Source organism: Grus americana, chromosome 2, assembly GCF_028858705.1.
Source record: "Grus americana isolate bGruAme1 chromosome 2, bGruAme1.mat, whole genome shotgun sequence".
Taxonomy (NCBI): Eukaryota; Metazoa; Chordata; class Aves; order Gruiformes; family Gruidae; genus Grus; species Grus americana.
Genome location: NC_072853.1, coordinates 95394029 through 95416188, shown reverse-complemented (window position 1 = coordinate 95416188; position 22160 = coordinate 95394029). Strand labels below are relative to the sequence as shown.

General features: G+C 38.2%; 1 protein-coding gene across 3 annotated transcripts in view; it reads left to right on the top strand.

The window, feature by feature from the left end:
- The window catches only part of SLC35B3 (solute carrier family 35 member B3), a 29991-nt gene extending 12874 nt beyond the window's left edge, over positions 1-17117 (top strand). The window contains exons 6-10 of one of the 3 annotated variants that reach the window (XM_054815663.1): positions 3049-3146; positions 5950-6042; positions 6443-6554; positions 10836-10905; positions 12020-17117. In XM_054815663.1, the coding sequence (XP_054671638.1) occupies positions 3049-3146; positions 5950-6042; positions 6443-6554; positions 10836-10905; positions 12020-12170 (524 nt within the window). In that variant the 3' untranslated portion in view covers positions 12171-17117. The remainder of the gene's footprint in view (positions 1-3048; positions 3147-5949; positions 6043-6442; positions 6555-10835; positions 10906-12019) is intronic. The other 2 variants (XM_054815664.1, XM_054815665.1) reach the window with 2 other exon arrangements.
- Positions 17118-22160: the final 5043 nt, after the last annotated feature.

Here is a 22160-nt window from a genome sequence, read left to right as displayed (position 1 = left end):
GCCCACCAGAGCCGCTCTGTCACTCCCCTCATTCACTAGACAGGGGAGAAAAAGTATAATAAAAAGCTTATGGGTCAAGATAAGGACAGGGAGAGATCACTCACTAATTATCGTCACAAGCAAAACAGACCAAACTTAGAGAGGGAATTCATCTAATTTATTACTAAGCAAAACAGAGTAGAGAAATGAGAAATAAAATCAAATCTTAAAACACCTTCCCCCCCACGCCTCCCATCTTCCCGGGCTCAACTTCACTCCTGGCTTCAACCTCCGCCCCCCTCAGTGGCACAGGGGGACGGGGAATGGGGGTTACGGTAAGTTCATCACATGTTGTTTCTGCTGCTGCTTTGTCCTCAGGGGGAGGACTCCTCTCATTGTTCCCCAGCTCCAACATGGAGTCCCTCCCACAAGAGGCAGTCCTTCACAAACTTCTCCAATGTGAGTCTCTCCCATGGGGTCCAGACCTTCAGGAGCAGACTGCTCCAGTGTGGGTCCCCCACGGGGTCACAAGTCCTGCCAGCAAACCTGCTCTGGCATGGGCTCCTCTCTCCACAGGTCTGGAGGTCCTGCCGGGAGCTTGCTCCAGCATGGGCTTCCCACGGGGCCACAGCCTCCTTCAGGTGCCTCCGCCTGCTCCAGCGTGGGGTCCTCCACGGGCCACAGGTGGAATCTCTACACCCCCTCATCCTTCCTCCATGGGCTGCAGGGGGACAGCCTGCTTCACCATGGTCTTCACCACGGGCTGCAGGGGGATCTCTGCTCCGGCACCTGGAGCACCTCCTGCCCCTCCTTCTGCACTGACCTTGGTGTCTGCAGAGTTTCTTACATCTTCTCACTCCTCTCTCCAGCTGCAAAAGCTCTCTAACTGTTTTTTTTCCTTGTTAAATATGTTATCACAGAGGTGCTGATTGGCTTGGCCTTGGCCAGCAGCGGGTCCATCTTGGGGCCTGTTGGCATTGGCTCTGCAAGACATCAGGGGAAGCTTCTAGCAGCTTCTCACAGAAGCCACCCCTGTAGCGCCCCCCTGCTACCAAAACCTTGCCACGCAAACCCAACACACTTGGTTAGTTACCTCTACTGTGTCTTCTGATCTATCTATGGCAGGCTTCTAAAATGTGGAGTATTATAGAGGTCTACTGGGCAGGTAAACTCCAAACGACTCACTAGTCTTAACACATTTGCATGGTGGGGATTGCAAGGGTGAGAATGTATTGTTGAGGAACTTGTGTAAATATCCAATAGCTTATAAATGTGTAAGCAGTGTCAATATTTTAATGACTTCAAGCATCACGTTAATAGTGTTAAGGACAATGTGATGTAGTGTCTGTTGGTGCAAGACCTCCAGGTTTATTTTTTTTTTTCAGAACTAATTTAGGACCAGTTCTTCCAATCATTTTTACTTATGCTTTACATACGATGTAATGTTACTGGTCTCATCCATGGTGCTGCTGCTCAGCAGGTGCAGTGCTATCACAATGAGTGGAACAATTCTTCTCTGCATACTCCAAACTCTGTATGTATGTACTATTAACATGTGTCTTCGTCCATACGTTTCTCCTTTCCATGTGCACTTGCACTTTAGATTCCAGGTAAGCTTTTCATCTCAATCCAGTAGCGAACCCATGCATTTGTCCAGTGATGTGCCTGGACCATTGTGCTGCTGGAACCAGTGTCATAGAGAGCACACATGAAGACACTCAGTCACTTTACACAAGTGATCTGCAACAAGCCTACTGCAGAGCTGGAGGCGTCCTTACATCTTTGAACCAGAGCTGAATCCATGTAGTTGCTGTGGTCTTTAGCATAACCAATATTATTCAGGTTAATATGTCATTGCCATTGACTCATACCTTTCCCAGTGCCTGATAACTTTGAATAATGAAGAGTCTTCTTCTGTTGCTTCAGTTGCATAAGTCTAGTCTGGGAAAAGAAATGATTCCCAGACCAAAAATGGTGGTTTGGAAGTTCTCATACATCCAGAAGTTTGCCAAGCAGATGCCACCTTAAACTTCATTGGTCTTAAAAAAAGTTATATCTTTCAATTCTCAAAATCCTAGGAGCAGGGATTTTTTTTTGTTTTCTCTGTCAGGAGTTTATACTCTGTTTGGTCCATCAAAATGCCTGTTTTGAGACCTCTGATAGCAAGAACATAATATTAAGAAAATATAACACTGATTATTTCTAGTCTTCCAGTCCTCATTCTTCCCTGACACTTAACTATGTTTTAAGGAACCAAGACCAGAGTAGACAGTAAATATGATTTTGATGACTGATGTCTTCGGTAATGTTGTATACTTAGGAAAAGTGGTATTTCAACCTGTGTGCATCATTAATTTCTAACTCTTGCAACATTAAATACAACAGTTGCTATAGTCATGAAAGAATTGAAGTTCAGAGGTTGGGAAATGAGTTGTGACTGGCATGGTTAAAGAGTTATTAATTATTGTTATTGGAAAGCTGATTACATTATTGACTGTGTAGTGACTTTGTTGTGAGCAAATATGATAACCTAAAACCCTGGGGTTTGTACCTGAACTATAGGGGGTTTTTAAAAAATATTTCAACAATGAAAGATATCCATTGTGAATCCTCTTACATTTGTTTTATCGTTACATCTAACATTTCTATTTGCCTTTGTCAGGAAGAATAATCTGGGATTAACTACTCAAAAGAGTATGTTCTCTGCTTATTTATCTTCATTAAAAATACCTAAATAAATGCAACTGACGTTCTTTCACTCCTGTTACTACAAAAACTACAGCTGGCTTCTTTATAGCAATGTCAAGATGTTCCTGTCAAGCTTAGAGAAGCGCAGTGCTCGCAGCTTAACTAGTGGAGGGAGTGGGGGTGGACACTGCTATATACCAGCATGAAGAAATTGTTTTGCTGGCATTTAGAAGATGATAGAGAGAGGAGGTTATTATTATTTTTCTATTCCTGAGATTTATTTTTTTTTTTTCAGGATAAGTACAGAGTGGTTTTCATCACTACTCTGCTTTGCTGATAAATATTCTGAACAGGTTTTTGTTTGTTTGTTTCTTATATTAGGTGTGGTCCTAATATCCCTTGCCCTCTGCGCAGATGCAGTTATAGGAAATGTACAGGAAAAAGCTATGAAGTTGCACAATGGTTCTAATTCAGAAATGGTAAATACCAGATTTGCAATTTTAAAAGCACACGTTCTATCATAGACAAGGCATACAATGACAAAACGTGAAACAATCTGCTTTTTTCTTGCGTATGTAAAGAAGGGCTCTTGGTATACTGGTCTTGGGGTTTTCTGTTTGGGGGCTTTTGGTGTTTAGCTGATTGTTTTTTAAACTTTCAGGGGTGCTGCTTTCTGTGTGCAACTTCAAATGTATATTGCAGCTACAGAAACACTTATTTCTAGCAACAATTTCTTTGTCTACCCTGGAGGCCTGAAATCAACAGAGTGTTTTCAGTATGATCATACACTTAATCTCTGAAAAATATATACTCTTCGGGTATAGATAAGCATGTGTTGCATGGAACATGTTGCTTTTCTTACTTTACTAGACTTCTGATTCTAGAGTGTGTTAGCATTTGAGGCAGCCTTTTTTGAAGCTTTTGGAATCAGTAAAACTCTGACTTTCAGAATAGGTGAATGTGTGTGTTCCTGATTCAGTGAAATACGTGATTTTGAAAAAGACTTCAGTATTTTGTTATATACTTATTTGGAACACGGATTTACTGTTCATATGGTCTGACTTTTTTTCTTGTTTTAGACAAAACTTATGTTTGAACTTGGCATCTTTTTCTCTGAAATTGAGTAAATACAAGAAAATCTTTTATTATAACAGACATTTGAATATGCCACAAGTAAAAAAGTATTGAAATTTAATTTGCATATTTGGCATGTATTTGACATATAACTAGAAATCTATTTTCTCATTTATGAGAATAACTTCATAAATGGAGAGAAAAAATTAGTTAGAAGGAAGCTTCACTTATGGCTGGAAGTAATTTAGGTTGGCTCAAGAAGTTTGAGCTGCAAGTTTCTGCAAAGTGGAAGAATATACCTGAAAAGTGTCACTGTATTCTTGGTTTTTATTTTTGTACTTTTTCTTAATATTCACTGTTGACTGCTGCCAGAGGCATGGACCTCACCTGACCCAGTGCAGCCTTCTGTAGCTGTAATCTCTGAAATCCAAAACAAAGTACAATCTGTAAGTGGTTTTTTGCCCATTTTGCATCCTGCCAACAGTCAACTGACAGCTGTTAACTGCCTTACCTAGGATGCTCCTGTTTTCTCCAGAACATTGCATTTCGTTCTGTATTAGTCTGACAAATGTTGGTCTTCGTATTTTATACTCATACTACTTGTAGCAAATCAGCGTAGTGATTAAGGATATAAAGATTTTGTTTGTTTGAGGCCTAGGTATTACACTCCAGGATTTTGTTCAGAGAATTCAGTGCAGAATTGCAAGCAGAATTTCAGAAATCATTTTTCTTGACTTGAGACTGTGGGTGAAAATTTAAAAGGTCTTCTGAATCGGCAATTATGTTTAACAGAGAGTGATCTGAAAATAAAATTGAATAGTAAAGGAATCTGTCATCCACAGGATCTCTGTTTTGTTGCTAAATTTGGAGCCTGACCTGGATTAAGCAATTATGAAAAGAGAAAAGATGTCTTGCAGCTGGAATAGTAACCACTGCTCTGAAAAATTGTATCTGATTTTACCTTGTGTGTGATTCTAAGGAAGTGACTTCTATCGCACTGCCTAACGTGAAACTAGCAATGTGGTTCTCATTCCTGGTTGTGAAAAAGTGAGCTCTTTGCAAAGTTTGGGAGAAAAGCTGGATGCAGAGGCAAATGAAGAACTAGAGTGTAACTTTTTTTGTGTACAAACACTGAGAAATAAGAGCTCTGAAGATCAGGTCGTTTTTTAAGAGGCTGAAAGCAATTCTGCTCTTGAAATGCACATTCATCGTCCTTTATTGTGGAGCAGTGATAAGTGTTCTGTTGTCTCATGGCATTGTTATTAATTGTTAATAGATTTATTTTTGCAAATAATTGAGATACTATAACAAGAAAACAATTGATGAAACCTGTGTCAAAAGAAGTAGGCCTGTAATTGACATCAAGTTTTGAAGTGTAATAAATCAGTGTGTTCTAGTGAGTAATGTGTAGAATAGTTCCGTTCACTGTCTCCCCTTTTCACATGAAAAGGCCAATAAAAGTTGCCCAAAGAGCTGAATACTTCCCACTGCACGGGAGGGTGTATGGATGGGCAGTTCCAACTTCTATTGTTGCCTCTACATGGAAAAAGATAGGATGAGGATTCTTTTGTCACTTTTGTATGAAGCTATGAGTTAAATAAGGGTACAGACAAAATGAAGAGCTTACCTGTTTGCTGAGTATATAGTCTGTTTGGAGTACTGAACTAGGCCAGAGCTGGTCATATTTGAAAATCTTGTATCATATAACCATAATGCAGGTGCACCACATATATGAAGTGGCACAGATGAAACTTACGTGACACTTCTTATGACAGCTCATAGTGATTATGTGCTACCCTTTGCATATTTAATGTAATAATGGATCTTTATTGTGCAGGATAAGTAGCAGAAAACAAAATGTCTAACATTTTATTCAAACTATTATATAGTTGTGTGAAGTTTTATTTAGGCTGTGAAATCCTGAACTTGAAGGTTTTACCACAGTCAACATTGACCCCAGGATATTAGTAACTGAGTAGCTTACAACTTTTTTATGTAGTTGCGAGTAGGAAGAATGTTTCTGACACTTATTATCCACTTTTCACTGTACATCAGCTATTACAGAAATCTTAGTAAAAATATCTTCAAACACTGCAAATTCAACTCTGAATAGTTGAACATATTAACAGGGCCAAACATTTGAAAGCATTTAATTTTGTCCTTTTGTATAGTATCACCTGATAATTATTCTCTCTTAAACTATTCTAGGTTTTGTATTCCTATTCAATAGGTTTTGTGTATATTTTATTTGGATTAACATGCACTAGTGGATTAAGCCCTGCAGTAACATTTTGCTCAAAGGTAGGTGTAAAGATTTCCTTTTTTCTGTGAACAACTTCATTGGAAAACATTGCTCTGTATGGTTTAGAAAATCTCACCACTTCTCTGCAGTTATATTTTCATCATGTAAACTGGTTGACTTGTATAATACATACAGTAAGGAAGTTGTTACAGTCTTTGATGTATCAGGGTAATGTTTTAAAAAACAAAACAAGATCACAGGACCAGACTTATGAGCTTATAATTTCATTATTATTTTTCCATTATTTAACTAAAATTAAATAAGGATCTTTGCATGAATGCATTGTTGAACAGCTTATTATTGCTCAAGCAGTTGATTAAAGTCTGTAGTTTTATGTCATTTTGCAATACCTCAGGGTTTGTTTTACACTTTCCTAACAGGCTTTTTTTGTTGTTGCAGCATCCAGTTCAGACTTACGGTTATGCATTCCTTTTCTCCCTGACTGGATATTTTGGCATATCCTTTGTTCTAGCATTGATTAAAATCTTTGGTGCCCTTCTGGCTGTAACAGGTATGAACAAATGAGATCTTTACTGCTTTAGGTATAAAAACATGAAGTAATTCCATTCTGTTATTTAGGACAGAGCTTTTGACAATTGTTCTCGCTCTGGCTTTTTTTCTGTTCTTTGCACTGACTGATCGTGGCTTGTGTAGCATGGATCTTCTCTAGTAGTATGTGTTTGAGAGCTTCCTGGTCTTTCTGTGCCACGGTTTCAATTTTGAAGAGCCTGTTAAGTAATCTGTGAATATAGCCTGTGGTGTGTGTTTATGCAGAAACAACACTGTTCTAAACTGAGGAATTACAATGAAAATGTATAGCAAGATAAAGGAAAAGGCAGGCATTATTTGAAACATGGAAGCAAAAGTAAGGACGTTCCAGTAAGGCATAGTAGGCATGTCATAGTATCTAAGCAGAATTTCTGGAGATTTCCAGCAAATGGTATTACTAGAAAAACTGTGAAGAGCTCTCCTGAAGCTTCTGAATGTCTATACACTCTTAGTGGAAAGCTGCTGTAGCAATGTTAGGCGTATGCTCCAGACTCAGTTCAGAATAACCTCAAGTGGAACAAATTCTGACTTTTCTGATTGTCTTCTCAGTTCTTTTTATTAAACTGAAGGGAACAAAGGGTGTGTATATTAGCTTTGAAAGTCAGGATTGGAACTAAACAAACTTCTGATGGGCTATGTAGCAGCTGCTGGATTATCTCTAAATTGCAACTTGTGTGTTCACGGGGTAGGTACAAGCCTATTGTTAATGAACAGAAGCAGACTCTGTCTAGTCTTCCAGTTCTTCTAGACTTCCAGTGTAATTGTCCCACAAAAAGTGGAAGCAGTCATGCTTTCTGTTAAATGCTTAGTACAGCATATGACTCTATCAACCATGTCAGAGGAAACAAATGTAAAGAACTCATCAATAATATGTTGAAAAAATTTGGGCCACTCACTGTTGTGTCTGCTAGCTGCATGTGAATATGGAACAACGTAAGTCCCTAAAGTATGTCAAAAGTTATAAGTTACCAGAATCCCCTCCAGGCACCAAATGCCATCTTGTCTGCTGCTGTGATAGGTCATGCACAAATAAAAAGTTTCTGTGATGTGGTGTTCTTACCTAATAATATAACCATTTCCTAGCAGTAAATGCAAGTCGGACCTATCTGCATGTATGTATCTAGATTGATGAGGGAAAGGAGAACGTGAAGTAAGAGGGAGTCACAGCCATTACAGATTTCCAATCTTTGTAGATATTCAGACTTGACTCTTATCCTATATGCAACTGGACATATTCTTCATGTTGAGTAATCAGTCATCTAGAAAAATCTTGTGCAAAGATTGAAATCTTGCTACCTGAGACTGGCTGTCTATGAATGAGGAAGCCACTGCACACAATGAGTCTCAGCACTGCGCTGGCAAATAATGTCAGCTGTTTATGCTTGGTCTTTAGTAATGCATTGGCTAATGTATGCCTTAGAAACAACGAAAAGTATTAACACTAAACATATTCTGTGTGGAAGGACAGCTATAGGGCTTCGGAGAAGGAAGTGTGTTCAGAGCCTATTGATACTTTGCCTGAGATCCTTAATGGAAGAAGCAGTATAGAATATGATTAAAGCAAAGGAATCACTAGTAAGACAGATGCGACAAATTGCAGCTCAAAAATTATTTGTACTGGTTTATTGTGGCTTGCATCTGTATTTGTGAGGCCGTGGCATATTTTAGTATACGGCATTACCGGAGTGTGGCAAAGCTAGCTACAACAAAATGACATAACTGCTTTTAACCAGTATTATTATGAGTTTGTAAAACAATCAAGTGACTGAAGTGTTTACATAACAGAATATCCTTGAATGTTGGAATAAGATGAAATGACCCTGCCATTCATTTTTAACAGCAGTTAATTGTAATGTTAACATTTTTTATGTATCTAATAACACTGAAGGAAAAGTCTGACACTTGATCATTTTTCATAATCTTCCTGTACCGCTGTTTTCAGGCTGTCCCTAAAATTCACTATATGCAACTGCTCTAGAATGTAAAATTGTAGAAAATTGTTGCTTCCAAACTTAAAATGTAACTTGAGTGTATTTTTCAAAAATCAGTCATTGGCTATTTAGCTTCTATCATTTCTATAGTGATTACAGTAGTCTATCAAGAACAGTTTTACCAAGCTCATTCCTTCCTCTCTTCTTAAAACTTCAAACATTAGTCACAAGAGCCTGGGTGGAGAAGGTGTAGCAGCAAGATAGCATGGAGCTACTTTCCTCTCTTCCTTCTACCCCTAAAAGCTGGTTTCTGTCAAGTGAAGCTCTACTTCATTCACAGTAGTGGAGAGGAAAAAATAGACAGTTGTTTTCTGACCTGAGGATTGCATGCTCTGCTTTCCTATTAACAGTTTCCTCTGCAGCACTTCTGTATCACGTTTGTTTTAACAAAGTTCAGTAGGTCTCCTGACTGGAAATTGGCATAGATGAGAGGGTTGGTTCATGTACTAAAATAGCTGTTTAAAAATAAAAAGTCTTACTGTAATAAAAAGCATTTTAAAATGTTGTGGAATAGCAAACCTTTCCCAGGTTTTCTTATGCCTGACCTTGACAATCCTAACACTTGAGCCCTTTCTGTCTTGCCTGTAGCAATGTGAAAATGTTTATTGTGCCTTGGAAGAACACCACATTCATTACTGTCCCTCCCACCCCCCATCCACCCTCCCCCTTCTTGGGGGGAGTGGGGTGAAAGAGTTTAATGAAAATTGTATTTCTATTACCAGAATGAGAAATTATCAGACTTAATTGGGAAAAAGAAGAAAAGGCACTTAATTTAGAAGGAAATGGTTACATAAATATTTTAATTAATAACTGATTTGAAAGAACAGAAATAATCGTAATTAGAAAAACTGAAGTAATTTAACCATTTTTTAAATTATTCATCTGTAAACTGTTTTCTAATTAAAACTCAATTTTCTTTTTCATTCTCCTTTAATTTTTCATGTACTAGAAAATCATTTTATTTGATGTGCATAAATTTCTTAAAATATAAAGAAAATTATTACTAGAAAGTTGAGAATGGGAGCAGATAAAGCAGTGGTGAAGGCTGTTTCTTCCACTACAAAACATCCTTTTAAGCAAATATTTCTCCCCAATACTCCCTCGCAAACAAATAAAACTTGCTTTACTAGCCCTAACAGCATGAAAATACATTAGTAGACATTGGTTCCTTTTGTCAGTATGTTACAGTAAGACTAATGTGGATGTAGTTATACAAGTAAGGCTTTCCAGTATGGCATAGTAAAAAGTACTTCGTGCTAAGCAACATGTTTTCTGCTAATAAAAAACTTAGGGTTTTTTAGGTGCAGACCATTGTACTGGGATCTTTAAGTGAGAAGCCTGTATATAACACCTTCTCAGGCCCTTAACCTCTATAGCTAAACTTGTACGCCTGACTGCATTGTTACTTTTTTTTAAACATTTTCTGTAACTTTTACTCATTTATTGATTTTTATTTCAGTGATAAACTATATAGGTTTCCCAGTACACAATTTGCTAGCAATGCTGTATTTGTGTTCATAGGAGATAGCATTGAAATTGTTCAAATAATTATTTGAGCTGTAATTAATTTGAGAGTAACCCAAACAGTTTACTTCCATTTTGGTAACAGCATTGTATTCTCAACTCTTCTTACTACTTTGATTCTGCCTAGTAATAAGACCACACATAGAAGATCTCTTCCTAATGCATAATCGTTGGTGAGACATCCTTGGTCTTAGGTTTCTAACCAAAATTGTATTTCTGTGCACTGTTAGGTGAATTTTCAGTAACGTCAAAAGAATGACAAGATGCTGATCTCATTCCACTTAAAAATCAAGCCCCAAACACCACTGAACTGTAATAACATGAAGTGGAAATGGCAAGAGATTTGGTGTATCCAAATAGTGATACCACTTCATTAGTTGATACCATTGGTTATTTGCAAAGATTGTTTGTCATTTTCGGATATTGTGAATTGATTAGTGTGACGTTATTAAATAGCAAGTCTTGTTCCGGAAGTTTCTCTGCTGCAGATCCTGTGGCTGGAGCTGATACTACCGACACAGTGTACTTGTTTCAACCAGCATGTGGTTCTAGCGTTATTGTGCACTGGATCGGGGCATCTGCAGTCTGTGTTTGCACCAAGGATGATTATTGTTTTAGCCAGACACGTAATTATGTCATGAGGTTATCTACTAGTATTGAACATAATATTACGTTCTTTTGCTATCACTGAATTCTTAAAGAAGTAAATGCTTGTTTTTCCTCTGCAGTAACAACAGGAAGAAAAGCAATGACCATTGTGCTTTCTTTTTTGTTCTTTGCAAAGCCATTCACATTCCAGTAAGTATTTACAATTTTAATTGGTTTTTATATATTTTATAAAAAATTACATTCTTGATCATGGAAATGTAACAACAGTAATGAATCATATTCAGGCTTTACTGTTTTTCATTTCGTATCTTCTACAAATGTTGGCCATCTGCTGTAAATATCGACTGGCTTGTTGATGGTAATCATGCTAGAGAAAATAGTTTCCATTTTTCTAAAGGTCTGGAAGACAAACTATTCCATGTGTTGGCATTTTGTTGGGTTTTTTTAAGAAAAATCTTACGTAATATCTAGTGCTTATGATAGGTAATAAATTGTTTGGTTACTTTCTCTGTGGAGGAAGACTCAACTATAGAAAGGCATTTTGTCAGTTAATAATATTATTTCCCCTTTTATGAACTCAGGTTTGAGTTCTTAGCTAGCCCTTTTAAATAACTGCAAGTTTCTGTTGTCTTGATACATGAAATTGCAAGATTTTTGAGGTTGGGTTTCTTCTCTCTCTTTTTAATTTCAAGGAAGAGCTTACATTGAAAAATACAGCTAAGTTGCTACATTGGTCCTAACTGCTTCTTGTTTGAAACAAAATAGTATTCAATTTTATTGCTATGTATAAATTTATTTGAGATTTAAAAACAAAGCATACAGCCAAATGCCCAAATGGAATTTACTCCAGCTAAAAATCTTGAGGCTTTAAAATAATGGAGAGCTGAAAGAAAAATGGGCTTACATTGGGAAGTATGGATATAAGGCACTGAGTGAGAACAGATTTTGGACCAGTAATAGAGAATATAGGTCTCATAACCATAGGAAGGAAAAACATACTAAAACCCCTCAGGACTACTTTATTCACGTGAGAAAGACAGGTACAGTTTAGTTATTATTTAATTATAAATGCACCTTAATAAGCTCTTCAGCCAGGATGGGAAGAGGAAAGGTGGAAGGATAGTAATAGTAAAGATTCAAGCAAATTCTTTCTTAGAGTCCACTAATTTGTGGAGGGTTTTTTCCTTAAACTCTTCTATCCTTAAAGTGGGGGATTTATTTTTATTTAATCCACAAATACTGTATGTAACCATTACAGATAAAGTGCTAATGGTAACTTTTTTTCCCCCTTCCTCCCCTTTAGGTACGTGTGGTCAGGCTTACTGGTTGTCCTTGGTATATTTCTTAATGTTTACAGTAAGAATATGGATAAAATCAAACTGCCTTCACTGCATGGTCTTTGGAAAAAAAGCGTGGAAGAACGAAAAACAAGGACGTTGTCACAAACTGTATAGACTGTGGTTTATGACTTGTCTAGACTATGACTTACTATTATTATTTTATTGGAACAGTCTTCAACTGATTCACTTTCCAAAGGGAACATTATTAAAACCAAAGGAGCTGAAGGCATATTGTCTGCTTGCAGATTGCTAGAAATGCACATTTTTGTGAGCCCTTTCTTCAGAGCACTTGAATTTATCATAAAAGGTGTTGTAGGCCATTGTCGGATGGCATTACCAAGCAATGAAGGACAGTGGCTCCTGGCAGACTGCTGAGAAGCTGCACTCCAAGTGGGACACAGTAGAAGACTAATTTGGGCATTTTAATAACATTGGCCATGTGGCTGATCTGAGATTAGTGGTTCTTTGTTAATTGTCTAGGTGGGGTAATTTGAATGTTATACTGTATTAACATTTAATGGAGTCTAATCAGCAACTGGTTGACCAAATTGCCATTTTAAAGGTGGCAGGTTTAGAATATGGTATGTTGTCACTCTTTTTCATTTTAAATAAAAATGTTGGGAGTTTTTTAAGTTATTGATTAGATCATCACAGAACTTGGTATTTATTGTAATAATTGAAATTTTTATGGAAATCTTACGGTGTTACTCTTTTTGATTATTGCTTGCAAGTAACAAAAATGAGTTTGAGTTTGTGCAGTCAACACAAGTGCTGTTACAAGGGGGGAATGGGCTTTTTAGATCTGAACAGAGTGAGAACACAGAATGGAAAAGCTGTGATTGAAACTGCAGTGTAAGAAGCTTGCTTATTCTGTGGTGAAGTACAAAATTCTTAGTGGCCTGGGGCCTTCCATGTCATAGTGGTGTAAAGAGACATGGAAGTCCTCTAAATTAGTATCATCAAATCAAAACTCTTCACTTTCAATATTGGAGTAAAGAATAACAGCATCTGCTAATGTACTTGGAATGTGTATTGTGTCAGTCTTTGTGTGGTCCTGTGATGAACTTAAGAGGATTAGGGTATAGATTATAATTTTCTTTATTTAGTGACAGGAGGAGACAGTGTACTACCAGTCTGCCTTTTTCATCATGATTTTAGAAAGACTAAGTCCTTTTATCTCTCTTACTTTCATATTCAACTTGCTTTTGAATCACTTCTGTCTCTTTCGTTTTATATATTTAATAATAGCACTTTAAAAATACTAATCACCTTACAGTTCATTGTTATCATGTGGCCATGATTTTTTTTGTTGTTGTGTTCCTTAGGTGCATCTTGGTGTGTATTCTTTCAACTTAGACAAAAGTAAATTGGATAATAGAATTGTATAGTCAGGAAGAATGTACAAAATACTGAAATATCTCACAGGATTGCCTTCTACCAAAAATATTAGTTTATCAAAGTATTCAAAATGTTTTTCAGACATTTAGGAAGAATTGCTGTTCCAAGGAGCTTGTAATCAAAGCACAGACACAAAATATGCTTTAAATTTTGCTTATTGAGTTGGTAGCCTAGCATATGCCATATGAAGTATGTTATAAAATAGAACATGAAATAATATAGCCATCTCAGCACAATTGGATAAATAGGTGGAGTGGAGACCTGCACTAATGTAATTGCAGTGTTTCCAGCACTCAAGCTACTCTGGTGTGTCAGCAAAGCCTTTCAACCTGTATGCACCCAGTGTTGGCACGTTAGGAGAATTTATTGCGTGTGACAGTTTTGTTTTTTAAATTCCCAGCTGCTGCATGATTGATTGTGTCCTGAATAAGGTAGAGGGGTGTGAATTTGACAAATACACCTTGAAAGAGAAGGATGGCCTGCCATGGCTATCCATTTCCATGTTGCAGCCAAAGTTTTGTGATAAGATATGAAAAAGGGTTACAATTTCAAATTTGATGCAAGAGTGCATTTGACCAAGTCAAGGGTATTGATACATGTTTCTTTCCCTGTGATATTTATGAACTCATATTCCCTTGCATTCTTTTCACTAAATGAAGTTTCTCTTTCCGGTGAGGTTAAGTTACCTATCAAGCTTAAAAGAGAGACAGTTTTTGAACCACTGAAAAGTAAGTAATTACAGAACGTTTACTGCTCTGTTCACTGGCTTGGTAGAACTTGGTAATTGGCATTTGAGCATCGTTTCGACAGTTTCTCAAAAGTGTAAACTCTGTTGCTAAACATTACTGAACTTCAGGAAACCAAATTATGTGACAGCTACCATACATGCAGAAGGGCATAGTAAATATAATTCGGTTGGCATCTGTTCTATATAAACAGATGAGAAGTCACTCCCAAAGTTTCTGACTAGAATTCAAATCTAGGTTGCTGAACTATTTATACAGTTTTGTCTCTATTTTCTCTGTTTGGACAGTGTAGTGTTCGCAATAATTTACCTCTTAATTTATTCTCTATTGTATGCAAAACTGAGTTAATGGAGCACATGTAAGGGGACATTTTGATTTTATTTTTTTATTAATATTCTTTTCCTTATATAAATGTATGTTCTGTTTTACAGGTGTACCTTAAAAAATGATTTTTATAGACAGATTTGTAGGTTTAGTGTCGAAAGCATAAATTTGAGTCAGATTTTTATTTTCATAGGTGTGAGTCTAGTACTTGCTAATCAACAATATGTAGGCATGTTGGCGAAAGTGCACATACAAGTGAGAGTAGTTCATAATTTCCACCTGTCATGGTCTGCACAGTTTCATAGTTCCACTGAGACATTAAGAAAACCTTCATTTCAGTGAATTGCTGTTGGTAGGGGGCTTTTTAATAAGCTTTATAGCGCATGCAAGTAAGACAACCTTCCAAACCTCCAAGCGTTCTCAGTACAAAATTTTGGTTTAGGATCTTCTGTACCGTATATGTATGTTGCTTTTGTGTTGTGTATGAAAGACGAATAAGGGCTTGTCCACAAAGTAACTGTAAATCCTTTTATTTTTCGTGTAAGAGCACCCTTCCTAATGTTGCTATGTAGGCTGATCATAACAACTTTTGCATTTTGCACTCATTGGCTCCTGGACTCTTTGCGGTAGGCATTATGAAACTACAGAAACAAACATTCATTCTGTCACCATAGAATTTATTATCTAAATATAATGTGAATTAGTTGCTTCTTATTCTTATGCTATACACCTTTCTGCTCTCTGCAGAAAAACTGTGATGTAAGAATTAGCTGTAATGGGATTGAAGTTCACACTAAAATTTAAGGCTGCCCAAGGTCTCCATTGATGTCAGCAATCTACCTCTGTGACGCGGTCTGTCTCTGGCTCCTTCAGCAGACTGAGGGAGCTCTGTTTTCCTCAATTAGTGTGCATTTGCAGTTGCCTTCACATTACATTTTTGCACTTATTTGGCACACTTGAATACCGAAGTAATTGTGCAGTGGATTTCTTCAGTATTTCAGTACATCAGTGTCATCAACTGCTAATTATTCCGTTACCTATATGTGAATACAAGTGTGGAAGAACTAATGCTCTGAACCCCACCTGAGGCTGCAGTGTTTCCTGACACTGGGTTAAACTGTTTTTCTTCATCTTTTCCCACGCGTTTTGAACTTCCCAAACATTTTAAGCTAAAACTTAGGCATACATCATTCCTACTTGTCTTCCTTACTTCCTTACTTGTCTGTCTGTCTGCTGGATGCTAACTCCCTTTTTAACATGCTCTGTTGATGCACTATGGATTGTTTCAAGTTTCTATTCCTGCATTTAAGGGCTTACATAATACTGTTACAGACTGATCACATTCCATATTTTCTGCTTCATATCAGTTATGACTGTCTGGATGATTCTTTTAAATCCTTTTTTTCCCTCTACAAAAGAAAAAAATCTTTTATACTTTCTGTTGGTTTTGGAAAGGTCTTGATGAGTACATGTATGAGTTAACTCCTTGACCTCATTCTGTCTTCCAAGAAAATCTCTCTTCTCCCTCGCTTGCCTTTGAGAACTAAAGGAAGAGGAAATAAATTATTTCAAGTGCTCTTTTTTTCTTTAATAAGTGCCTTCCTTACTAACCTGGTTTGTCTTAATTGTTTCTTTTCTTTCAAAATGCCTCCCATGCTCCCAGGCACAAACAAGCCCTTCTCTTATGTTTGACCACTGCTGCTTCAGTCATGGAAAATTTGTGAGTTGTTTACTATTCTGGAAAGAGGTATAGAATTGCATGTATACTCTGGAGGGCAGGAAATAATAAGTAAACTTCACAAGTTAAGGAAGTAATTAAATGGATTCATACTTTTTTTTTCTAGAGGGATTTTATATATGATTTAGGTAACAGCTCAGAATGTGTTAGAAGGGTTTTTTTATATTTTACCTGTTTAAAAATCCTTATATTAATTTTAATATTTAATATAAAACTCCTGACTATTTAGGCAGTTTATAGCCATTAATTTTAGTCTTGCCTGTGAGGCAGAAAAATCCTTTCTCCATTTCACTGATGAAGCAGAGGCAGTAACTTGCCCAAAGTTGCCTTAGTAAGTCTATGCTGACCAGGGAATAGATCTTAATACCGTTGGTTATTCTATGCCCCAAGTCCAACAGAGTCCTCCTCTGCCTGAAATAAAACAGTACCATCGTAAGCTCAGTTTTCTTTTACCCTGGTATTTGATATTTTAAATTGTTTCTGTTCTGTGTTCTATACTAGTATAATTTAAAGTGAAATTAAGACAGCCATAAAATAGGCTTTTCCTGCATTTTGTTTGAAGCTTCTTTGCATTGTTACTGTCTTGTTGATTTGTTCTGTTTTCTGTGAACACTGCTATGGAAACAAGCCAGAGAGAGTAGCCGTTGTAGATGCGTAATATCCTTCACTTTCAGGTGACTGGTCTGAATTTAGTTCACATTGCTACTGGTCAAAAGCTGCTGCCATTGGAAAACTCTGAGGAATTGTCATTATGTGAGGAATTGAATATAAAGATGTCATCCCAGATCTGTATTGTTTGCCACTCAATGTAGAGAAGCAAAGACAGTAATGCAATAAAGAATATTCATGCACAAATACTCAGCTTACAATATAATGCTCACTTAATGCTTCTTTTCTATACCTGCATCAATTTTTTTCTTTTTTTTGTGGTGTCATAGTAATGTATTGCTTCTCTACGCATTGGATATTTAAATAATTTTTTTCTTTGTTAGATTTCTCACTTTATACTTCCTCTTGTTTTTTTGGATTTTTTTTTTTAAGTGTAAAGCTTTACCTTGTAATTTTCATTATACCTGTAGTGCTGTGTCAGTTCTGGGCTCCCCAGGACAAGAGAGATACCAGGCTACAGGACAGAGTCCAGGGAAGGGACACAAAGATGGTGGACTGGAGCCTCTCACATATGAGGAGAGGCTGGGAGAGCTGGGACTGTTCAGCCTGGAGAAGAGCAGGCTTGGGGGGTTCTCATCAATGCGTACAAATACCCGGAGGGAGGGTGCAGAGAAGACAGAGCCAGGCTCTTTCCAGTGGTACCCAGTGACAGGACCAGGGGCAATGGGCACAAACTGAAGCGCAGGAATTTCCCTCTGAACATCAGGAAACACTTTTTCTCTGTGAGGGTGACCAAGCGCTGGCACAAGTTGCCCAGAGAGGTGGTGGAGTCTCCATCCTCAACCACTCTGTGACGTAAATCTTACGATCTTTGTCTAGATTCTAATACTTCCATTTTTTTTCTCCTGTTCTCAAAGTGTTAATAAAGACACTTAAAATGAGTATTTCTGGGTTGGCTACTTGGCTGAAGCTGAAGAAACCATGCTGGCAATGCCTGATAGTGTGAATCTAGCCGAAGAGTGAGTAGTTTGAGAGCACAATCCCCTTGAGAGAGACAGCTTCCTTTGGGAACTGCTGCTCAGTGCAGAATGAGAGTGTCAATCTCTTAGAGCAAATGCAAGAAACAGGTAGATGAAATTGATGCTGTTGACATGCAACTGTTTGAATATATTCATTAAGCAATTCAAAGTTGCTTTTGATTTTCTGCATTTAGCTCTTTGCGTGCTATTGGGGGTTTTAGTGCAGCATCTGATCTGCAGGTGTCGGTTAGAAGTGTTGCTACACCACTTGCTGCCTGTCAGTTGTCAGCATTTTGCATGAACATGGTCAGCTGTGGTAGATCCCACCCTACTCGTTCAAAACCCAGGTATAAATTCCACTTAAATACAGTTCTGTAGTATCAGGCATTTACATGAGCATATCTATGCAAAAATCTATTATTGTACAGCAGTCCTAGCTCCATGTCAAATTGCTCTGTCAGGTTGAACACTTGAACCCCAACAGCACTGGAGCTGATAACTGTTGTACAATCTATCTGTCACAGAGTAAACTGCTATTTACCTGTAACTGCAGCAGTAAAGGGAAAATTGATCAAATAAATATGCCCTGGGCTTCTGTTAGTATGGTACATCTGAATACAGGGTGTTGCAAGTTTGGCTTCCACTGCAGGCTCTGTCCTGGAATAGACTTGGTGATGTGTTCAGGGTGAAATATCCCATCAGCATGGGAGAAGGCTGTGAGACAGCAGGATTTGAGTATGCTCTGAGTCTGGTTGATTCTGTGCTGCCAGCATGTCCAGTTTGCGCTCTGTTGAGACAGCAAGTCCATCTCTTCTCAGACTACTGAGTTTTCTAGGTAGCACTGGCAGAAAACTGGATTTCCCAAGCCAAGTCTTGCACATGGTTTAAAAAGAGTGCTAGAGTGCTTGTGCTCACTTCTGTGAAGTGTGTCTGGAGGAAATGTAGGCATCCCAGAACTCTCTAGCATTCGTAAGAAAATGGAAGGTGTGGTGTTTTTTTAAGATCAAGGTGGAATAGGGTGCTCACCCTGTTCTCCCTAGGAAGGAGAAACACAGTGCTATTATACGAGAAAGGTTAGAGCTTCAGTTGCAGTCTGTGAAGCAGATGGTGAGTGGGGGTTGGTTTTGCCTCATTTCAAGTTCCTGAACTCCTTTGTTTCCACAGCACTACAGTAACTATTGGCACTCAGTGTTAACATCAATATGGATATAATCAAACCTCTGAAGAGAATGGTCATCTTCACACTATTGTCCACAACTGGGGAATGAGGCAGCAGTGGTATCTTGGTGACAAAGCATTGTGAAAGCTGCACTGTCCAGTCTCACATATAACGTGATGTTGTTGGCTGCATGCTACAGAGGCATTTCCTCGTTGCGTGCTTCTCCATGACTTCAAAAACTGGAAGCCCTCATGCTAGTTTGATTACATGAGAACTATCGCAGCGCTTTGCAGGGCTACGCGTTACAGGCAAAGAGCCCTCGGCACAAAAAATGAAGAGCACTGCAGGCTGTGCTTAAGAAGTGAATTATGTTAGAGGCTATCTATAGAAAGTAGAGCAACCCAAATTTGCAGATAGGTGAGTTATTTGAACCCATCTCAGCCTTCATCTGAATGACCAGGTCCAGCTAAATAGTTGTCCCTCCTGAGCAAAACAGCAATAGCAAGAGGAAGTGCCCCATCTCGACTTTCAGAATGACCTGTAGTTGAAAAGTTAGAAGTGGTTCTGACTGCTGTGGCTGAGGAGAGAAATCATCCAACACGTCATCCAACAATAAGCAGTGCTGTTTAAAAATAGAAATGGCTTATCTGATCACTGTGTCTTTAAATGTAGCCTACTGTATTAATGCTCTCATGCCTAATCCTGTAAATCTGCTTATTTTCACAAACAGGTAAAGGTATACCTATTTATTTTGAACTTGATGGGTGTTTCAGTTTGAGATAGACATTGCAGCCACAGGATTTGGACAATGATGGACATGTCCACAAAGAGGATTTGGGGCCCCTAAAAGGCTTTAATGCATAAAGCAGAGTCCATATAGTCTTCAGGCAGTGACTAAGTAGAATTTAAGCTCTTTAGGCTTTAACATGCCTTTAATCTTTTGTTGCTCTAGCCTAAAGTTAGGATTATTTATTTTGTGTACTATCCAAATTTTCGTACTGGAAAATCATTTTAGTGAGAAATACGCAAAAAATTGCCCTTAATAAGCAGTTCAAGTTAACAGCTGGTGGTATTTTATCCCTAGTTTACACCATCCTGTGCAGTGCAGCTAATAGTTAAATCCGAAGGTGAGTGCTTGGCCTCTTCAGATGAAGACTGTGTTCTTGCTGTTAGGTAATATCACCATCCTTGATTTTAACAAAAGAAAACAGATTCTACATAACTACATCAGTAAGAAGTGATTTAAAAGTAGCTAATCCTTACTATGAGTCACACCTGATTTCCCTGGACTCCTTACCCTTAGTAAATGAGTCATGCCTGGCTGTACAAGCTTGGTTTGCAAACTCCATCTTTCCTGGGATTAAAGCAGCCTGAGATTAAGCAATCATGCTTGCATGCTTCCCAGGGATGAAACCAGCTGTTCCCTAAAGCTTTTGGATCCCCGGGCACATAGGTAAAGGCAGCTTGAATTGACCATCTTAGAATTGGTAAATTTTGCATCGCAAGACAGCTTCAATATAATGTATTCTTTCTCAGATAAGAGCTTCCCCCCCCCAAGAAGTTGAAGCATAGACTGTTACAAATGATGTTTGGCTTCTAAGTAGAAATGTCACTAGTTGGGAGAGCTAGCTTTTTTTCCTACTGAGAGCTAAATTTGGATAGAGAAGGGGTGTATCGGAAAGGTGCAATGTGGTGTCATTTACCAGATTATATTTCAGCTCTGTGCACTGTGGTCGGATGAGGAAAGAACATCAATAAAGGAAAGAAATGAAAATCAAGATGCGCAATAGCGTTAATTCTTGGCTACCCTATTTTTCCATGACGTAATGTTGGATGCCACAGATACAAAGCAGGTTTCAGTAATCAGACTAAGAATTGGGACAGGAATTTTTCAAAGCAATTGGAGACAATTGAAATCCTCTTGAGCCTTAACAGTTTTTTCTGTTTGGAAAACACCAAATTTGATCAGCACGGAAGAGCGGTAGACTGCCCCTCTCTGCACAAAGCTTCTCTCGCCTTCTGCAGCGATCCACTGAGTAGACAGATTCACCTTAAACGTATACCTTGACCGATGGGCAAAGATGGGGTTTTTTTAGGTAGGCTGAGACTTCGTGGTCGGAAGTAGGATGGCACCTGTCAGTCATCTTCATTGCAGGTCCTTCAAAGTTGAGAACAGCTGTGCCAAACTGAAAACGTGTGAACCATGTTTGGTAGATATGCAGGTGGCTGAAGGGAGCTGTATTTGATTTGGTGTGTGATTTCTTCGATCTGCTCGATTTCTCCTGCCAGAGCTATGACTGTTGGATCAGTCTAACTGTTCTCTTTCTGGTAATGACTTAGTGTTAAAATGTGTTTTTCTGAAAGTGCAGATACTTGTGTCTTGCACAGTTTGAGCAGGGTTCAGGTTGATTTTTTTCTTTCTATTTTTCCTAATTAATATTCTGTGGTGCAGGGGATTCTTCATGAGTAATTTTCAATATTCACCTTTTATCCTCTCTGTTTACTTTATTCATTGAGACTCCCAGTAAGAGCTGTCTGCATCTCTCCTTCCCTGTGTTCCCTTCTATTATGGTACTCTCTCTTCAACAGAATTGGTAACCTGCATTATTTTTCTCACCCTCATGTAGTAAATAATGGTACATGTCTGAAGCTTATCACAACACCAAATAAGATGGTGCATAACGCATCATCCTCTCCAAATTGCCACAGCAGGGAGGGCTGGCAGTACATCCGTTACCTCTGTTGTTTCTCACAAAAAGCTTAATTTTTCTGCCCCTGGATGTTGTAGGGCAGCAACAGAAAAAGACCTGAGGTAGCTACGAGAGGACGTGGGCCTTTGGGAGAACGTTGTTCCTTTTAGTCAGAGGAGCAACTCACGCTGGATTGCTTATGGGTTTATCTCCGTATGTGCTCCTCTGCCCTCACCTTTTTTTTTTTTTTTTCCTCTTTTCATTCCTGTAGTCTAACTGGAGAGTAGCAGGTAAAAACCTGGCATCCTAGTTACTAGTTTTATACTATGTGAGTAATTTTTTTATCATTTTGCATTCCTTGCACCGTGACAGCTATGACCCTATTGAGTGTTCATAGGCTTATTCTTTTGTTATCCTTCTG